This window comes from Brachypodium distachyon, chromosome 2, assembly GCF_000005505.3.
Source record: "Brachypodium distachyon strain Bd21 chromosome 2, Brachypodium_distachyon_v3.0, whole genome shotgun sequence".
Classification (NCBI taxonomy): domain Eukaryota; kingdom Viridiplantae; phylum Streptophyta; class Magnoliopsida; order Poales; family Poaceae; genus Brachypodium; species Brachypodium distachyon.
The window spans coordinates 53,258,088-53,274,410 of NC_016132.3; the positions used below are offsets into that span (position 1 = coordinate 53,258,088).

A 16,323-nucleotide genomic window follows, 5' to 3' on the forward strand; every position below is an offset into this window, starting at 1 on the left:
AGAAATAGTATATACACCGTACCTACATTGTAGCTCGACGCGCGCAAGCTATCATAAATAAGAGGGACTTGTCTGTAGGAGCCAAAAGAAGTGCACGTATTGAAACCGAACTAGCTGTGTACGCGCGCATTGCCGCGCGTCTGTACCATTCGATCGGGACTTATTTGTTGCTAAAATTATCATATAAATGTTTTTTTTTTCGAATTATTTAGTGAGGAAAAGTAAACAGAGTGAGTGTACGCGGCGCCGTCGCTAGGAACTGAAACGATTACATGACTTGATCTTTCTTTTCTCACTATGCAGCCCCTATTTTTCTTAATACAACATAAAATTAATACTTCCTACATCCCATATTAAGTGACTCAAATTTATCTAAATATGGATATATCTATACCTAAAAAAGTCTAGATACATGTATATTTCAACACTTAAGGAGTACCTATTTCTTCAACACTTCAGATTTCAAACATGACCAAAGTTACATCAAGATCACATAATCTAAATATTCTGTAGTTCTGAATATTAGATGTTTCAGATCCTCAAACCAATAATACAGAACAACCATATGAATCCACAGTTTTCATAAAGTGTTTCATATCCTTTCGACCAAAGGTATTAACTTAAACTTGTGTTTCACCTCATACGGCTTTCTTCTCGCTTCCTCATTTTGTTTTCTGAATTCCTCCTTTTGCCTTTGTTTTTCTGCATGAACACTCACTTAATATGGGAGTGAGGGAGTACTACAATACCATAATTGGTTATAGTTTATTCAATAGGAACTACAAAACTAACACATCAGACTGCATAACTGTAAGAAAACTAACTCATCTAGATTGCATAATTGTAAGAGCAAGTCAAAAGAAGAAACTTCAGAGAAAGATAACAAAAGCAATGACAGTTTACGTTGATGAAGTTCCCTTACCGAGGAGCGTATAAAAAAAGGGAGAGGTATGCCATACCACAAGCACTCTTTAATTATTTATACATGTCATACCACAAGCACTCTTTAATTATCTATACGTATTTATAACATAGATCAATCTTCGTATCTTTTTCAAAGTTCGCATGTAAGTTAGAAGGAATAAGATGGGTGCCATATTAGACAAAGAGCAGAATAAACCTGTTGAAGTGCTTCACTGCATCCATTAGAATAGAGTGGCAAGAGATATATTAATTTTGCAACGAAAGAGCAAACTGAATGAGTTACTATTTGCTAAGGTGATGCAGAAATAAAAAAACAATTGGATATGGTGCAGAGTACTACACACACATCACACAAAAAAGTTTCCGTTCTCTTGTTTTTGCTCCAGACCTTGTGTATTAAAAACCCATTGACAATGTGAACCAAAGTTAAACTGCGATGACCATGGAAAGAGAATAATGCACAGACAAGCTGCAAGAAAGGATAATTATATATGGAAAATGCACACAATTCTATTTAGAACTTCGGGAAGTTTAACAACATTGCTATAAGAACTTCAGTCTGAAATTAGTAGCATGTCCTGAGGAAGAACTTTGTAAATATTATATTGCCAAAGGGATAACAACCCATTATTAATATTAGGCTATTGGTTTACCCTCTGAATTGATGGCAGGCGCTTTCAGTACTTCTACGTCCTCGCTGTATAGCCCCTGCAATCAAACTGCTGGTTGAAGTGTACAACTCAAAGTATGGTTCACTTGCATGAAGTATGGGTCACTTGCATAGCAAAAAGGTTACTAACGAACTCCACATAGCAGTAATAAAATAAATAGCAAATATGAGAACTGATGTTTAGAAAGAAACAAATTAACTCGTCAAGATTTCAAGACCAAACGTGTGTAAGCATCAATTTGAAATATAACACATAAAGCTGAAATAAGAGTTACTACTGATTTACCGACCTCTTGAACAATTACTGAACAAAGTGCAGCAGCTCCTTTGATAGGATCAAGATCAACACGAAATTTCAGATAGTCCTATACCATTTGATATATATGTTCATCTTTGATTGACAGACCAATCGAATCATTTGGGTCGCAAGGTATCGATGTGTAAAAATGGAGATTTGGCAGCGAGCCTATTTGCCCAAACATACAACATTCTTAACTTCTAAGCTAAGTAAAACGATCAGTGACGACCACGAACGAAATCCCTTACCTGACAGCTATGTGCTCTGTTTTGCTAAATTTCTTATCACAACTGAAAGTCCTGTAACCAGAAGCAGAAACTGAAAAAATAAAGAAGAATGATCCTAATAATATCTTCATCTAATTTGATGGACAAACCAATCGGATCATTTGCTGACATCAAAGAGCGGATATCCTGTCCAAACCTGGCATGATCCGCTGCCTGTCGCTGCTGCCTCCGCCATTGTTTTGACGAGGGAGGCGGGGGCGTGGGAGGGGAAATCGAGGTCATCGGCCGGTGACCTGGTGTACCATGCGGCGGAACTGGGCGGCGCAGGCGCTGATGTAGGCACGACCGCAGCTTCGTCATGAGACGGCGGTGCGCCGGAGACGGCGGGCGTGAGGTTCTCGAGGAGGACGGCGGAAGGTGCAGCCACGCCAACGACAGAGGCAGTGTAGCACGTAACTTGCGGCAGCCGCAGTTGAACTCGGCGACGAGGCGGTATCTTACAAGCATACATAGCCGGATCCCCTCATCGCGCTACAAACGTACCAACCGCCAGCCGCTGCCTGCGCTCGTGTCAGGCTCAGCTGGCCGGCCTTGGCCGCCGCAGCGCGGGCCTCACACCTCCTTCCTCGTCGCGCCCGCCCTACGACGGGCGGTGGTCCGTTCCTCCGGAGCCGGCGCCGCGGCCGTAGTCTTCCCGGTGCTCCCTGGCGTTGTCCCGCAGGGCGCGCTGCGTCTCATCCTCGGCTTGCGCTCACCCGCTGCTGCTTTCTTGACTTCGGTGGCCTCCCAGTTGATCTCTGCCGCCTCCCTATGTACACAGGAAGGAGATTTGGGATGGGGTTGGGCGTTACCCTGGAGCAGGGGATCGTGCATCGGAGCGGACCATGGCGATGGAATGGCGTGCTGAAGCAGGGGGCTAGCGGCCGGCCGGAGCAAGCAGCGGCGCCGGCACTGCAGGGATGGAAATTTGGATGGGGGAAGGGGGGCGATGGAGTGGCGTGCTGGAGCAGGGGGGCTAGCAGCCTAAATGTAACGTCCAGCAGAAGGCACCAGAACGAACTTAGCCCGCCAGCGCATGCGTTCTCGAAAGCTCCGAAGACACGCGTCTGCATGCATGTACACCACCGCATGGCTCGCGCTGGCCGTCCCGCCGACCACCGGCTCGCATGCCAACGCCCTCAGATCGAAAGAAAACCGAACAAATCATCCAGACCGGACAAAAACCGAAAAAGTGCCCGCGTAAAGCCGAAACAAACCCGCCAATGCGCGGACGTGGAGCGTCGAGGGAGCGAATAACTCTTCGGCTTTAAGTTTGTAGAGTTATTCCAATTGATGGCAAATAAAACTTCTTCTGCTACACCTACACGTAAAAAAAAAAAACTTCTTCTGCACTTCTGCCGGCCGACGTAGCTTTTGTTTTTTTAAGCTGACGTAGCTTCTGTTGAAGCAATTGGAACCGGATTCCAATTGGTAATATATTTTTTTCCGGCCGCACGTAGATTTTCATATTCTATTAAGATAAATCTAGATTTATTTTCAGCCGTACGATAACTTTGAAACAATCTACGTCATACAATTTCTTCTATTTTAATTAGATATTAGATGATTAGGGACGAGCATCTTTCCGCACGAAGACACCACGCTCACAATTTTTCACTGTACAAACTAATGTTGACGGCGTATTCATGTTTAGCCAGATGCAAATCAAGGGCAGGTCCATTACCAGTGGCAGATGGTTCCAATATGCTAGTAGCGTATTCTCTTGCACATAACACATGACTCTTAAATATCCTGAAAAGTGTTCGTTATACATAGAAAAATCTGATTACCTGTACTTCATCTCAAAGCAATCCGAAGCCCAGAAAATATAGGAAACTTTAATGAACACACATCTCAAAGTAGTCCCAAAGGCCAGAAAACATAGGCTCGGTAAACAAATCATGATCTTACTCACCAGTTGAAAATAGTCAGGAATCATGTACTTTCTTCAGTAATGAATAATCACTGCAACCAGTACTGCTACTTCTTCAATTTCCCTAACGAAAAACAGTGGAAAAAAGTTCATACATACACAGATTTTGTTGCAGCTAGTTCCAAGGTGATATATTTGTACATTTTTACTTCGCTAGTAGCTAATCATCCAAAATACTACTCGTAGGAAGTAAAATAACATATAAACGCTACCATGCGACTGACCACAGACTAAATTTCGTTGCTGCATCAATCAAGAACCTCCACTAAGAATTCTTAGCAGTTTGCCCTACCAGTTTGGGATATCTGAAGTTGCTTCATGCCTTTTTTTCATCTAAGAATTCTTAGCATGTGATATGTCTAAGATGTCTTTTTCCATGTATTTCAAGTCCTTAAAATGTCGCAATAAACAATCTTACATTCTGACAAAAAACTAAACAATCTTACATAACTGTTATCGCAAGAATACAGAAGCAACTTTATTTCCCTCCAGCCTACTGACACAGTAAGACTGATCCCTTGCTACACTAGTGTGCTGTTATCTGCCCCTTAATTTGGAGAAAACAAATGCTACTTTATACCACTAAGAACATTGATTTAATCCGTTTTACATTCTTGAAACACAACTTAAAACTGACAACACCCTGCAGTAACTGTACATACATTTTCTTTTTCTTAAAAAGGACATGCAGTTAGATACAGAAAGGAGGGGGAGTATACACGAGATTTCTGTTGTGCTCATTTTATGTGTAAGCACAATCACTCATCTCAAGGGAAACCAATGTAGCATAATCATTAGCTAGTACACACATGTAACAACAAAAAGGAATACTGCATACCTGATACCCCTACTATTGCCCACTTGTATGAGTACTACCTTAAGGGCGAGAAAATCAAAAAAGAAAAGAAAATGATGGGCAACCTCAAGTTATTCAGCACTGATGAAGTTCCACTATCTCATAAATGTAAGCTGCAGCACAATAGTCGGCAGTTGGCAAGTGCACATAGGAGGCAAAAAAAATAGTGCACATGTGAAATTAACAGTATCCGCAGCATGATAAAGACCTCAGAGCGTGGAAAACATAGATGATAGGTGCAAGTGCATGAGACAGTACCATCGTGGACCTTTTCATGTTATTGTAGGATGCAGATGGGCAACCCCACAAGGCCAACAATTAACCGAACCAATGACTTGTAGTTTCTCCAACGCAGCTACCATATCATCATGGTCATGGCAAGACTGAATTCTGTTTGACCAGGAGAAAAAACCTAGCCGCTATAAACATTCTGACAACTTTGCATCCTAGAGAAGCCACACCTCATTTCTTTTTCCTGGCATGAAATTACTCAGTTATGTAATAAATAAAATCAATATTGGCTTAAATCTTTTTTTTAACAGAAAACCCCCGTGTCATCATAAATGTGAGAAGGTAGCACCATACAAGGTCATCAGCCAAATTGCCAGAGGAGGGGAAGAGCCTAGTAGAAGTTCAAATATTTTTCGTAGGTTTTCCTTGCAAACTGGGTTGACAACCAGGCCTCATAGTCTGCTTTGGTACATGTGAGAGGGAAAGAGGGAATAGCAGTACGGCGACGACGGCAGGAAGAGGCGGGACGGGACAATCTAGTGCAGGTTGACAACCAGGCCGCATTCACATCCCAGCTGGCCAGCCCATTCCCACTCATCCTCACAGTCAGGGGAACCCCACCTTGTACTCTCAAATTAGCTAAACGGGTAAACGAAACAAATAATGCTCGGCCCCAGATCCTAACTCCCATGCTAATTCCTCCATGATCCCGACTCCCGATCCATTTGAGGTCGTAACCTTCGGTGCAAACACAAACTGAACTGAAGGGAAGAATCTCCAAACACGCTGTTTGTTTTTGGACTGGATTGAATGCATAGATTTACACACATGGTATTATTTCCCTAATCAAGTGAACAATGAAGAACTGAAAAATAATTGCTGCTACTACTTTGCCTCTAGGAATCCTCTCCCCAAAAGAGGGAAAACAGTAAAAGAAGAACAAAATTTGAGAAAGCAAGCCACCTGGATCTCATCATACCAGAGGTAGTAGTAGCAGCAGCAGCAGCAGCAGCAGATGAAGCTGCAGGTAGACAAATCCTATACACGACCAATTTGCGCCTCTTGCCGTAGCCCAAACTGGCGGCGATGACAGTTTCGTCGGCGGCGTCGGCCCGTCATCAGACGCGTCCGGAGCCATGGCGGCCGGAGGCGCTGCCGCCGCGGCCGCGCTAGCGGTATTCCCCTGGCCGAACATTTCCTTGGGCAGCAGAACCTTGGAGACGGCGAAGACCGCGACGGGATTTTGGTCGAACACCGTGCGGGTGATGGAGGCCTGCACGACGCCGGTGTCGATGGCGACGGAGCCGTTGGAGCGCGTGATGTTGAGCGTGAAGCGGCCGGCCTCGGTGCACTCGGTGGCGAGCGTGGGCTGGACGGGGTTCACGATGGACTCGAGGGAGCCGAGCGGGTAGTAGGAGTGCAGCACGTGGAAGCGCAGCACGACGGCCTTGCGGTCGGCGGGGAGGGACTGGAGGCGGCCGGCGGCGTCGGGGAGGCCACCAGCGGCGAATGCGTCGTCGGTGGGGACGAAGACGGTGATGCCGGCGCCGCGCTCGTCGGCCTCGAAGTCGTCCGCGACGCCCGAGGCCTCGAGCATGGAGGCGGCCACGTTGAAGCCCCGCGCGTCGGCGAGGACGCGGGTGATGTTGACCGCGGGGCGGCTCTCGGAACCGGAGGCCGCGATGTCGAAGCCGGAGGGGACGATGAGGCCGCCCACGGCGAGCACGCTGATGTTGTACGGCTCCCTGGTGACGGCGCCGAGGACGGTGGCGTTCGACCCCGGGAACGACGGCGCTGGCGAGTGGACGACAACCGTGGAAGAGTGGCCTCCGGCTGCGGAAGAAGTGAGGTTGACGGCGCCGAGGTCGGAGGGCGCGCGGCCGGTGGTCTGGAACAGCGTGGTCACGAGCTTCCCGGAGGCCGGGAGGCGGGCGAGGTCGGACGGGGAGAGGTACTCGAGGAGGACGTGGTACCTGAGAACGTCGGCGAGGTCGGCGCCGGAGGCCGCGGCGAAAGCGGAGGGCGAGCGGGGCAGGTTGGCGTTCGGCACGGCCAGCAGCGTCAGCGACGACCGCCCGGTCAGCTCGCCGGCCACGGGGCTGGACGTGAGCAGCCGCAGGAAGTCGGAGAAGTTGGGGAACGCCGCGAGCACGGCGGCCACGTTGACCCCCGCCGCCGGGGAAGGCAGCACGGCGGCAAGAAGCACAAGCAGGACCAGCGGCCCGAGCGGGGGGCGTGAATCGGGAGGAACGCCTCTCCCCATCTCGCTAGTGACGTCCTGAGACTGACTGGAGCGGGGAGTGATGAGGAGATAGAAGAAGATGGCCGAGGGGTGAAGAGGAAAAGAAGGTGACAGGTGACGAGGGAGAGAGAATAATTTGTGATTTTCCTCTTGGCTTGTTTGGTGTGTTTTTTTAGGTACGAGCTTTTTTTTTCTTGCAGGGAGATTACGAGCTTTCTGTTGCTGTAGAGTAATCGTCAAAGAAAAAGCTACGGAGTACTAGCAGCGTTCTTGAAGGACAGCTCAAAAATAATGGCGTCGATCGAAGTGTGTAGGTGGGATGGATTCTTGCACCTACGCCAGCGCCCAGTCTACCCGGTCACTTTTGCTAAGTGTGTACATGCGCGGGTCGGCTCACGTGTGCGTCGGCACTATTCGACTGAATGTAAAAACGAAACTACATGTAAAACAGGGCGAATCTCCGTGATTTTGAGAAATGTAGCGCGTATATGTTTTTTTATTGTCAAACTTTCAAAATTTTGATTAAATTTGTAGCAAAAAAATATCAACATCGCCAAGTGAAGATCTATGAAAATATATTTTACAATGAACCGAATGACTTTCGTTTGGCATCGTAGAAATTGATATTTTTGTTATAAGATAAGATGGGTCAAACATTAATATTTTTGACAATAAACAAAAATTATACACCCAAAAATTTGGAATGGAGGGTGTATTTGCTAGGGCTAATGCTATGCTAAAGTTCATCCTTTTATTTTCTAAAGTTCGTCACGATCTTAATTGCTAGCCTTACGACCAACATTAGAACACAAATTGTATATGCCGCATGAGTACTAAATTAGGTGTGGTCATTTTTGTTTGGGCGAAAACGTGGTGTATAGAAGTAGCAATAGCAACATGCAGCTGCCTAAAGATGTAGGAGTATAAGATAAAGAAATTGGATAACGTGCCAAGGGAGAATTTGAAGTCCGTCAGAAATTTCACGGAAGGAAAAGGTTATTCACTACTCACCAGCTTCTTTTCACAAGTATTGACGGTAATGATGCGAGCAGAGTACATCTCCATGTACTGAAAACCGCCAAAACGGGCATGTGGCCGACTGACCGGCCTCGACTATGAAAGCTGCTTTGCATTATTGCCGATTGCGTCCTCTACGTAGTAAATCACCCAATTAACAAGCGCATAGAGATGAAAACAAATAATACGTCAGTTGGAAAGAATGGTTTACCTCTGCCACAAATCCATAATGTACTTGAATGCTCGCTAATATCTTGCTCTGGAACAAACATCTTGATTCTCCGATGACCCCAATTATAATAGGAAACCGACGTCTGACAACACAATTTACCTTTTGGATGTTTTCTTTGAGCTGATGATAATTTGTAACTGTGCAACCAAATTACAGCAAAGAACAAAACCCTCCAACAAAACGATAATATACCCTGCATAGTATTACTCCAAAGAACAGATAACACGCTAGACAAGGGGCCAACATCAGATAAAACCATCAATGCATTACACCAAAATGAATATTGTCTGTCTTTGCTTCAAAATTTGTATAGTAAGATCTGCGATTGCTTGCTAGCTTTGCAATGTACAAGGGAACTGCCACTACAGACTACTGACTACACAGAGCAGATTGACACTGCATTGTCAAGGAATATGGACCTAGAGAATAGAGATAGATGGTTAAGACTAAAGGATACATCTGTTGTAGACGAAGACCAGTGTATTGTTAGACAGAGTTAGCTTAGATGAAATAATCTGAGCATGTCTGCAAATCTCAACCCGGGGCGCCGATTGTATATTTTTGCGTCCAATTTGCATCAATTGTAATGCATGTCGTGCAACTCTTTCTTGCTCTTCTTTAATACTCCGTATTTGATAAAAGAACACACAAAGCTTTTCCGTATTTGATAAAAGTCAACCAGGGAAAATGGAATGAGCAACGCTGCAATAGGGGTGCTTGATATGGAACATAACACCACCAGACGGCATGCAAAGAATGAGCACACTATACTGTGATTCCAAAAAGAATCAGGGTCAATGAAGCCAGTCAAAACAGATGCTATCTAGCCTGGATGGATTTAGATTGCTCTGATTTGTTTGAACGACACATGCAGTCAGGGCATGGAAATGTGTATATAGATTCATTTGCTCTTTTCATTTCAATACCCTTGGCATCGCTGTGTGATCTCATATTGAGCAATTGACGTTTTAATGATTTCCATCTGCATAAAAAGTAAGTACAGTTTGAACAAAAGGAAACTCATGATTTCAAAAAAGGAAGTACAGTTTGAACAAAAGAACATGCAAGTCTTCCAGAACGAAGAAGTAATTAAGAGCTCTTTGCCAGCCATTAACCACAATGACATACCCGATACGTGGACTATCGAAGAGTATGGCCAATCTTCTTTTATCAGGCTTAATTGTCTTGGAATGCCCACCATACATGTATCTTCTATGACCAACAAGGAAATGAGGAAAATTTCCACCTTGAGTAGTCACGAAAACCTCACTGTGAACACAAACACTGTAGTCAATAGCTGCCATCCTCGAGGAGAAATTCTGGAAGACATGCACACCATGTTAGAGCCATATTGCAAAGTTGTTAAATAATATTTTGCAGCCCTAATCCCAACAAACCTTGAATGGGGCAAGTTCTTCATCTGATGCCAATGTTTCTTTTGTCTGTAAGAGAGGGAACATTTCAAGGAGAGGAACCATATTCTTCTCTGCTTTATATATCCTTCCAGAAGCCAAATAGATTGAAGTGTTATTGCTGAAACCCATTCCACGAAGCATTAATCCAACCTAGACAGCATACAGCAGGAACATCTCAATCTTTGGGAGAAAATAAATAAATCAGCAGCAGCTATTGTTGAAATCAGAATAAACTTGCTGGAAATATAGTTTACATTCAATTCAAAATGAAATTTCTGAAGCATCTCTCAGATCAGCATACCATACTAGCATACCTCCAAAGGTGTAAGGGGACATTTCCCGTTCATCCTTATTGCTCCAGGCCTTATTACACGTCCAGGCCTGGTAAATTTTCCACGCCAGCCTCTTTCCCTGGCTACATCCAATTCCTTCTTCTCCTCATCACCACCGTCAAATACACAACAAGAGAAGGCAACCATATCCTACAGAAGAAAATTAATGGATAACAGTTCTCTTGCCTGGTAACCACGGGCATTCAACCAGAAGTGGAATTCATGCACATGTAGCACACATCTTTTAAAGAAGAAAACGAACCTCTTCAAAACGGAGATGCACAGCTACATATTTGCCATTGTTTTCAGCACTTTTTTCTCTCATTCGAGAAACCAAAGTGTCAGATAAAGTTGTGATTGGTTTAGAAAACTTCAAGGCTTCAAAGTTAGCAAGACATCTAAGTCGCTGAACAGCAGGAGGAGCATCAAACGACAGCCGATTTGCAAAAGGTGATATCCTTATGAGCCTATAATATACAGAAAATAGCTTTAAAAGGTCATGTATGTAACAGTTAAACTCATAATACCAGAAGTATACCGAATTGGCTTCAACCCACCTTTCTTCAATCAACTTAGGAAGAACAACATCTTTGTAGTATTGAATAGGAGACCAAGCCTTTATCTTGAAATTAAACACATTACTCAAATTGTGACTAAACCGCTCCATTATGAACTCAGGCACCTTGTCAACTACTCGGACATCATTCTTCAAATGTTGGACAAAGTGATTCTCGTCATAAATGTCACTAAACTTGCTGTATCAAAAAAATCAAAAAAATACATTAGTAGCTTTTGCTATTGTGTGCAGAATTTATATCAAAATTGAAATAAGATCCACAACTTTCGAGAAATCCCTATATCCAAACACGCTGCTGAGATCAAATAAATATTGTCAATTGGCACGTGTAGATATGAGCGCTAATTTAATTTTCAGAACCTTGAAGTTGTGCATAACTAACAAAAGGAAAAACATATACGATCACTAATATGGCCAACATGTGTATTGTATACAATAATCTTTTAAGTGTTCCCTCAAACTAACTGACTAAGGACCTGTTTGCTGCAACTAGTTATGTTTAAGCCAATGAAAGACCATTGACAGCATGCAAACAAAAAAGCAACGATTCATAGCTAACAATTTGAGCTCTCTTATGTGAATCTAGCACAATAAAAGAATGTTAATATTGTATACAACTCATATTTTTACTTTATCAACTTGTATATATCATAGAGAATGGTACAGGTAAAGTTAGTACATCGTAATTCTTGTTGTTTATAAAAATCATCAACAACGATAAATTCAACTTTGTATCAGCCCTAAGAAAATGTCATGGTACAAAAAAGACTGTATACAGAGAATGGTAGGGAGTATACCAACCCAGTAGCATATGAAAATGCTGTCATACTGGAAATTTAGGATTGTAAAAGAATTGCGATCAAACTTATGCACATCAGAAAGACAGAAAGAAAGAGACCTAGGATCCCTCCAAATGCTGTGGTAGTGAAAATTTGGGATTATAAGGGTTGCATTCAGAAAACCAGCAACTGCAACTGCATTGCATATCTGGGAAACAGAAGGAATCAATGAGCAACTCGTTACGCAGCAAAAATTAACAATGCGAAAAGAAACGGTAACTGCAATGAAGAGATAGTGATGAAAAGTAAGTACTGATGTCCTTTGCTGATTCAAACCACCATTGGCCTCCACATATATGTAGCCATTTGGTTCAGGCAAATCTACAAGAACACAGAAGTAACCAAATACATTGTTATATACTTCCTTCGATGTGAGGTGCATCATGCATAATGGAATCTGCCATACATTAACGTGAAAAAATAGAGTAATGGATATATTATGGCCAAATATGTCAACTACACTAAGTATCTTTTCATAACTATATAACTTCCAAAGGATTCATGCCAGGGCACCCAAATATAACAATAAATGCGCCTGAGACAAACTGGAAAACTTTGAACGGTAAATGTGGAGAAAAACAAAGCTTAGCTTCTTTGGAATCGGCCAAAGCCATTACAGTACGAAAACTACCCATGTTTGAAATTACAACCAAGACAAATATTTTGATCAGTCAAGAACAGAAATATGAATCGACATACCATAGGTGTTATTTCTTATGCAAGGTCGCCAAACACCACCTTTGTAAGCATGTCGCCATACAGTTGCTAGCTACAAAAATGTAGCAATATGAGAATAATAAAAACATAAATGCAATGCAAAACACATAAATGTGAACTTAAGAGAGACAGACAAATAGGATACATGATGCGGAAAAAATATATCTTAAAAACAATAAAATAAGACTAGTTCCCTATAACATACAACATGAACATGTAGCTCTGATAGATCCCACTGTAGACTATAGTCCTGATACCTATTAGCACATATAACGATATAAAAGGAACATGGAAATCCATCCATCCCCAGGAAATGACAATAAACAACCACTAAACGGTACATTAAACCACTAGGGAATACTCATATTATTTATACCCTCGTTGTGAAGATAAACCTTTGTGACAGTCAAAAGTATTGCGTAGCAGGTAGCCACAGTTACATGTCTTATTTTCTGCTATTGACCTATGGCATTTCCCTTGAGCAAAGGGTAAATCTTGAGCTACCACTAAGAAACCAAGTGCTCAGGAGTTGAAAGTCAACAGACATACACAAGTTTCATACATTTGAATATAAAAAAAGTCACCTATCACCATTTTTAAAAAACTTGCTTTCTTTCTATAACCACATTGGATTAGGCTGTTTATCAAGGAAGAAACCAAGAAGGTATTTATTTAAGGTGCTACAACCCATAACTTTTGTGGAATTTCTTTTACAGATGAGGTGCAGTCATCTTAGGTTGTAATTCAATGTGAACCCATAGGCGATAAGAATAACATCCACGGATGTTATTTGCTCAGAGCAGCTTATCTGACTACTGCCAAATTCCAATAATCTGATCCTGACCAAGCTAACCAGTGTCTCCAAGATAATATACTGGGTCCCCAACGAATCTAAAGTGTGTTTAAAAGTTTGCCCCGTCACCCACCATACATATGCACAAAGTAACTTGAGGAATAAATAACCTACAACTGATGTGTCCACATTTTTATAATCGTATTGTAATTCTGCAGCAGCAATTGAGGGGGAAACTGGCCCAAATCCGACCTAACCAGCATCACGCACTATAACAATCCAAACAAGTATGAGCCACAAACAAACAACCACAAAATTAGTTTCTGAAGACGCGTACAAGCTTAGCTTACATCCAACTATCAAACTTAACAGACGCTGAAACTTACCCCATCCAATGGTCCAAGTACCCAACACCGCACCTAACACTTGAACCGAGCATCCACACAACTCGCCCGCAACCCAAATCGAGCAAATACTTTGATCGCAAACACAAACTCCGAGTCCAACAGGTCCGGCCCGCGGATGTGCAGGGGAGAGGCACTCACCGCGTCGGTGGCGTTGTCGGCGTCCATGTCGGCGCGCAGGCGGGCGTACAGCTGCGGGCTGCGGTACAGCGATCCGGGCGCCGGGCGCGAGATGATGCGGGGCACGCTGTCGAGAGAGATGGAGCCCATGTAGAGCAGCATCGCCGCCACGTACAGCAGCGGAGCGAAGAGGAAGACCGCCTGCCGCCGCAGCAGCGCCGCGAGCACCACCCGCGCCGCTCGACGCACCGCGCCGCCTCCTCCCCTCCCCGCACCGGCGCCGGCCCCAGTCGCCGCCCTCGCCGACCCCCCTTTCGCAGACGGCTTCCTTCCCCACGCCCGCCGCGGGGACGACGGCGGGGACGGCAACGCCCCGTTGCCGCCGCCGAAGCTCCCCAGCCGGCTGTACGCGTGGTTCTGCATCGAAGCCTCCGGAACCCCCGCACCCCACGCCCCAGTACACGTCACCGCAGACCGTTGGGTGAAGAGTTTTACTCCACTGGCGTCAGGATTTCCGCCGCGTGGTCGATCGGACTTGAACGACGAAGCGAAGGCCGAGAGAAGCAGAGGGAGGCGGACGGACTGGCGGAGGAGGAGGCGCTGACCTGCTGCTGCTGCTGCTGCTGCAGCTGTGCTAGTTCGAACGAATAGGGGGGAGGGGGGGCGCACGGCGCGTGAGCGCGTACGGACTAGGGGCCGCGTCGTCGCGGTGAGGTGGCCTCCTCGGTCGCGGTCGAAGTTTTGGGGGGGTTTTGGGCGATGGGTGCGGGTTTGGCTGCGGGCTCGTCGGCTGGCGCCGCCCGTCGCTGACCGGGGATACGGTTTTTTCTGGTCTCTTGTTTTGTTTTGGGGCGGCCGGTGGGGGCAGAGCAGCACGGGACAGGAAAAGAGTGACGTCGAAATGGAAGGTCTGATGTTTGGATTCGGGGGTTTGGAGTGTTTGGACTAGTCAGCATAATCTCGCGTGCGTGGGTGGTGGACAGCTGGGTTTGGGAAGAGATACGTTTGCGATCTTGCCAAGACCGTGATGGAAAAATGGTCCTCCTTGCTTGATGAGCGTGGTTGGTGACAAGAGAGGGAAAGGGGAAATGAACGACGTATCGATAATGGAATTTGTCAGCGATTTGTTCGTTAAAGAATTGTCGATGTTGGCCTGCTAGTGCTGGGTCCTTCTCTATGCTAACACGTGTGCTTTTGGTGTGTTAATTGGAATTGGAGAATATGTTGTTGCAGCACATACAAGGCCCACATACAAAATGTTAACGCTCAAGAAATGTGCTGCGTCATACATTCATACTGATGGAACTTTTTTTAATTTAGCGAGAGTGTAAAGTGAAAACATGTGGAAATAAATCGCATCTGAAATCACAAAAACAACATTGACACGCTTTCCTCCATTCTGGATCTTTCCATAAACTTTGCGTTGATCTCTTCCCTTGCCTCGAAGTTTTCTTTTTTTTTTTCCTTTAGAATCACATATATACTCCATAATTTATTCAAACGCACATTACACCTACAGATACAATGCTTTAGATTATAAAACAAAAAACAATATTGTTGTACTAAAATAAAACTTTTATATGGGCCGGGCCGTAAATTTTACGTGGCGACGACCAAATCAACATTTCCCAAGCATGAGTCAAGACGCCCACGTGGCAAGATCAATCCTACGTGGCAAAGGAAGACAAGTCAACAAGTCAAGCATCTCATGCCATGGTCAAAGGGTCAAATGAGCCAGAGTAGGGGGTAAGAAAGGTGTGAGGAGAAAGCCCTTAGTCCATGGTGGACCATGGACCAAGTCCCACTTTTTTCACATGGTGCACACAAAAGTTATGAACCAAGGAGCTACTTTTACCACTTTGCCCCCACTTTTCTCTCCCTCAAGGGTAGCCATGGTCATTTCATGAACCCCTATGCTATAAATATCCCCCATGGGGGCATGTATTATTCACTCTCACTTGAATAAACTTAAGGGGAGAGGGCTAGAGTGCTCCCTCTAAGGTTCGCTCTCGCGCGCCGCTCTCGACTGAAAGTCGATCGGCCTCGAGGAAGCCTTCTACGGGATTCTAGTTTCAAGGCTCTGAGCTAACCTTGGTTGGCACGGGTTCGAAGGAGAAAGGGTTGGGTTAGAGTTCCGAGAATATCCTAACCTCGATATTTGGAAAAACGCGTTCGGTCCAAGTACGAGACGGCCCCGACGAATCTCTCACCAAAAGGTGTCTTGGAAAGATCCGCTCGGCCCAAACCCTTGGCTAACAACCTCCTCGAAGCCTTTCCTAACAAAAGATTAAGTCGCACCCGCAGAGTCGACCGAACCTATTCAAAAAATGTCGACGTGCCAACTTGTCCAAGTGTACAACGACCTTCGCTATAAGGCCGGCGTACACGTCCTACTTTTATACCCGCACTTGTGCCATCGAGCATTGGTACCCCTTACTCTAATTGTTGTCGAGAACA

General features: G+C 44.8%; 2 protein-coding genes across 6 annotated transcripts; both read right to left on the reverse strand.

Annotated features, from left to right (window-relative positions):
* Positions 1-478: 478 nt before the first annotated feature.
* LOC100823152 (fasciclin-like arabinogalactan protein 4) lies at positions 479-8,797 on the reverse strand. 4 transcript variants are annotated; one of them, XR_002963105.1, is made up of 5 exons: positions 8,649-8,795; positions 6,158-8,571; positions 4,074-4,155; positions 1,578-1,632; positions 479-702 (listed from the first exon to the last, which is right to left on the reverse strand). XR_002963105.1 is itself a non-coding variant. In XM_010234241.3 (3 exons), exons 2-3 carry the CDS (start codon positions 7,439-7,441, stop codon positions 4,147-4,149), a joined length of 1,293 nt encoding a protein of 430 aa, XP_010232543.1. In that variant the 5' UTR covers positions 7,442-8,571; positions 8,649-8,795; the 3' UTR covers positions 3,853-4,146. The 4 variants fall into 4 exon arrangements, 2 of the variants coding, with proteins under 2 accessions (XP_010232543.1, XP_024314699.1); XR_002963106.1 differs by lacking the exons at positions 479-702; positions 1,578-1,632 and adding an exon at positions 3,816-3,910; XM_010234241.3 differs by lacking the exons at positions 479-702; positions 1,578-1,632 and having other exon boundaries at positions 3,853-4,155.
* Positions 8,798-8,916: 119 nt separating this feature from the next.
* Positions 8,917-14,766, reverse strand: LOC100842732 (protein ESMERALDA 1). Of its 2 annotated transcripts, none has more exons than XM_003564539.4 (10): positions 13,888-14,766; positions 12,532-12,601; positions 12,086-12,153; positions 11,892-11,980; positions 10,974-11,171; positions 10,679-10,883; positions 10,399-10,566; positions 10,067-10,234; positions 9,798-9,988; positions 8,917-9,651 (listed from the first exon to the last, which is right to left on the reverse strand). In XM_003564539.4, exons 1-10 carry the CDS (start codon positions 14,287-14,289, stop codon positions 9,489-9,491), a joined length of 1,722 nt encoding a protein of 573 aa, XP_003564587.1. In that variant the 5' UTR covers positions 14,290-14,766; the 3' UTR covers positions 8,917-9,488. The 2 variants fall into 2 exon arrangements, with proteins under 2 accessions (XP_003564587.1, XP_024314698.1); XM_024458930.1 differs by having other exon boundaries at positions 12,532-12,597; positions 13,888-14,321.
* Between the last annotated feature and the right edge of the window lie 1,557 nt (positions 14,767-16,323).

Bases quoted from the DNA above. Each gene is read 5' to 3' on its own strand.
- LOC100842732 (XM_003564539.4), bottom strand. From the start codon at position 14,289: ATGCAGAACCACGCGTACAGCCGGCTGGGGAGCTTCGGCGGCGGCAAC. The intron at 10,567-10,678 runs GTTCGTTTTCTT...TTTCTTCTGTAG, and splicing joins TGCATCTCCGTTTTGAAGAG to GATATGGTTGCCTTCTCTTG. The intron at 10,235-10,398 runs GTATGCTAGTAT...TATGCTGTCTAG, and splicing joins GTCCCCTTACACCTTTGGAG to GTTGGATTAATGCTTCGTGG.
- LOC100823152 (XM_024458931.1), bottom strand. From the start codon at position 7,441: ATGGGGAGAGGCGTTCCTCCCGATTCACGCCCCCCGCTCGGGCCGCTG. The intron at 5,423-6,157 runs GTATGATGAGAT...ATTTCATGCCAG, and splicing joins TGCTGCTACTACTACCTCTG to GAAAAAGAAATGAGGTGTGG.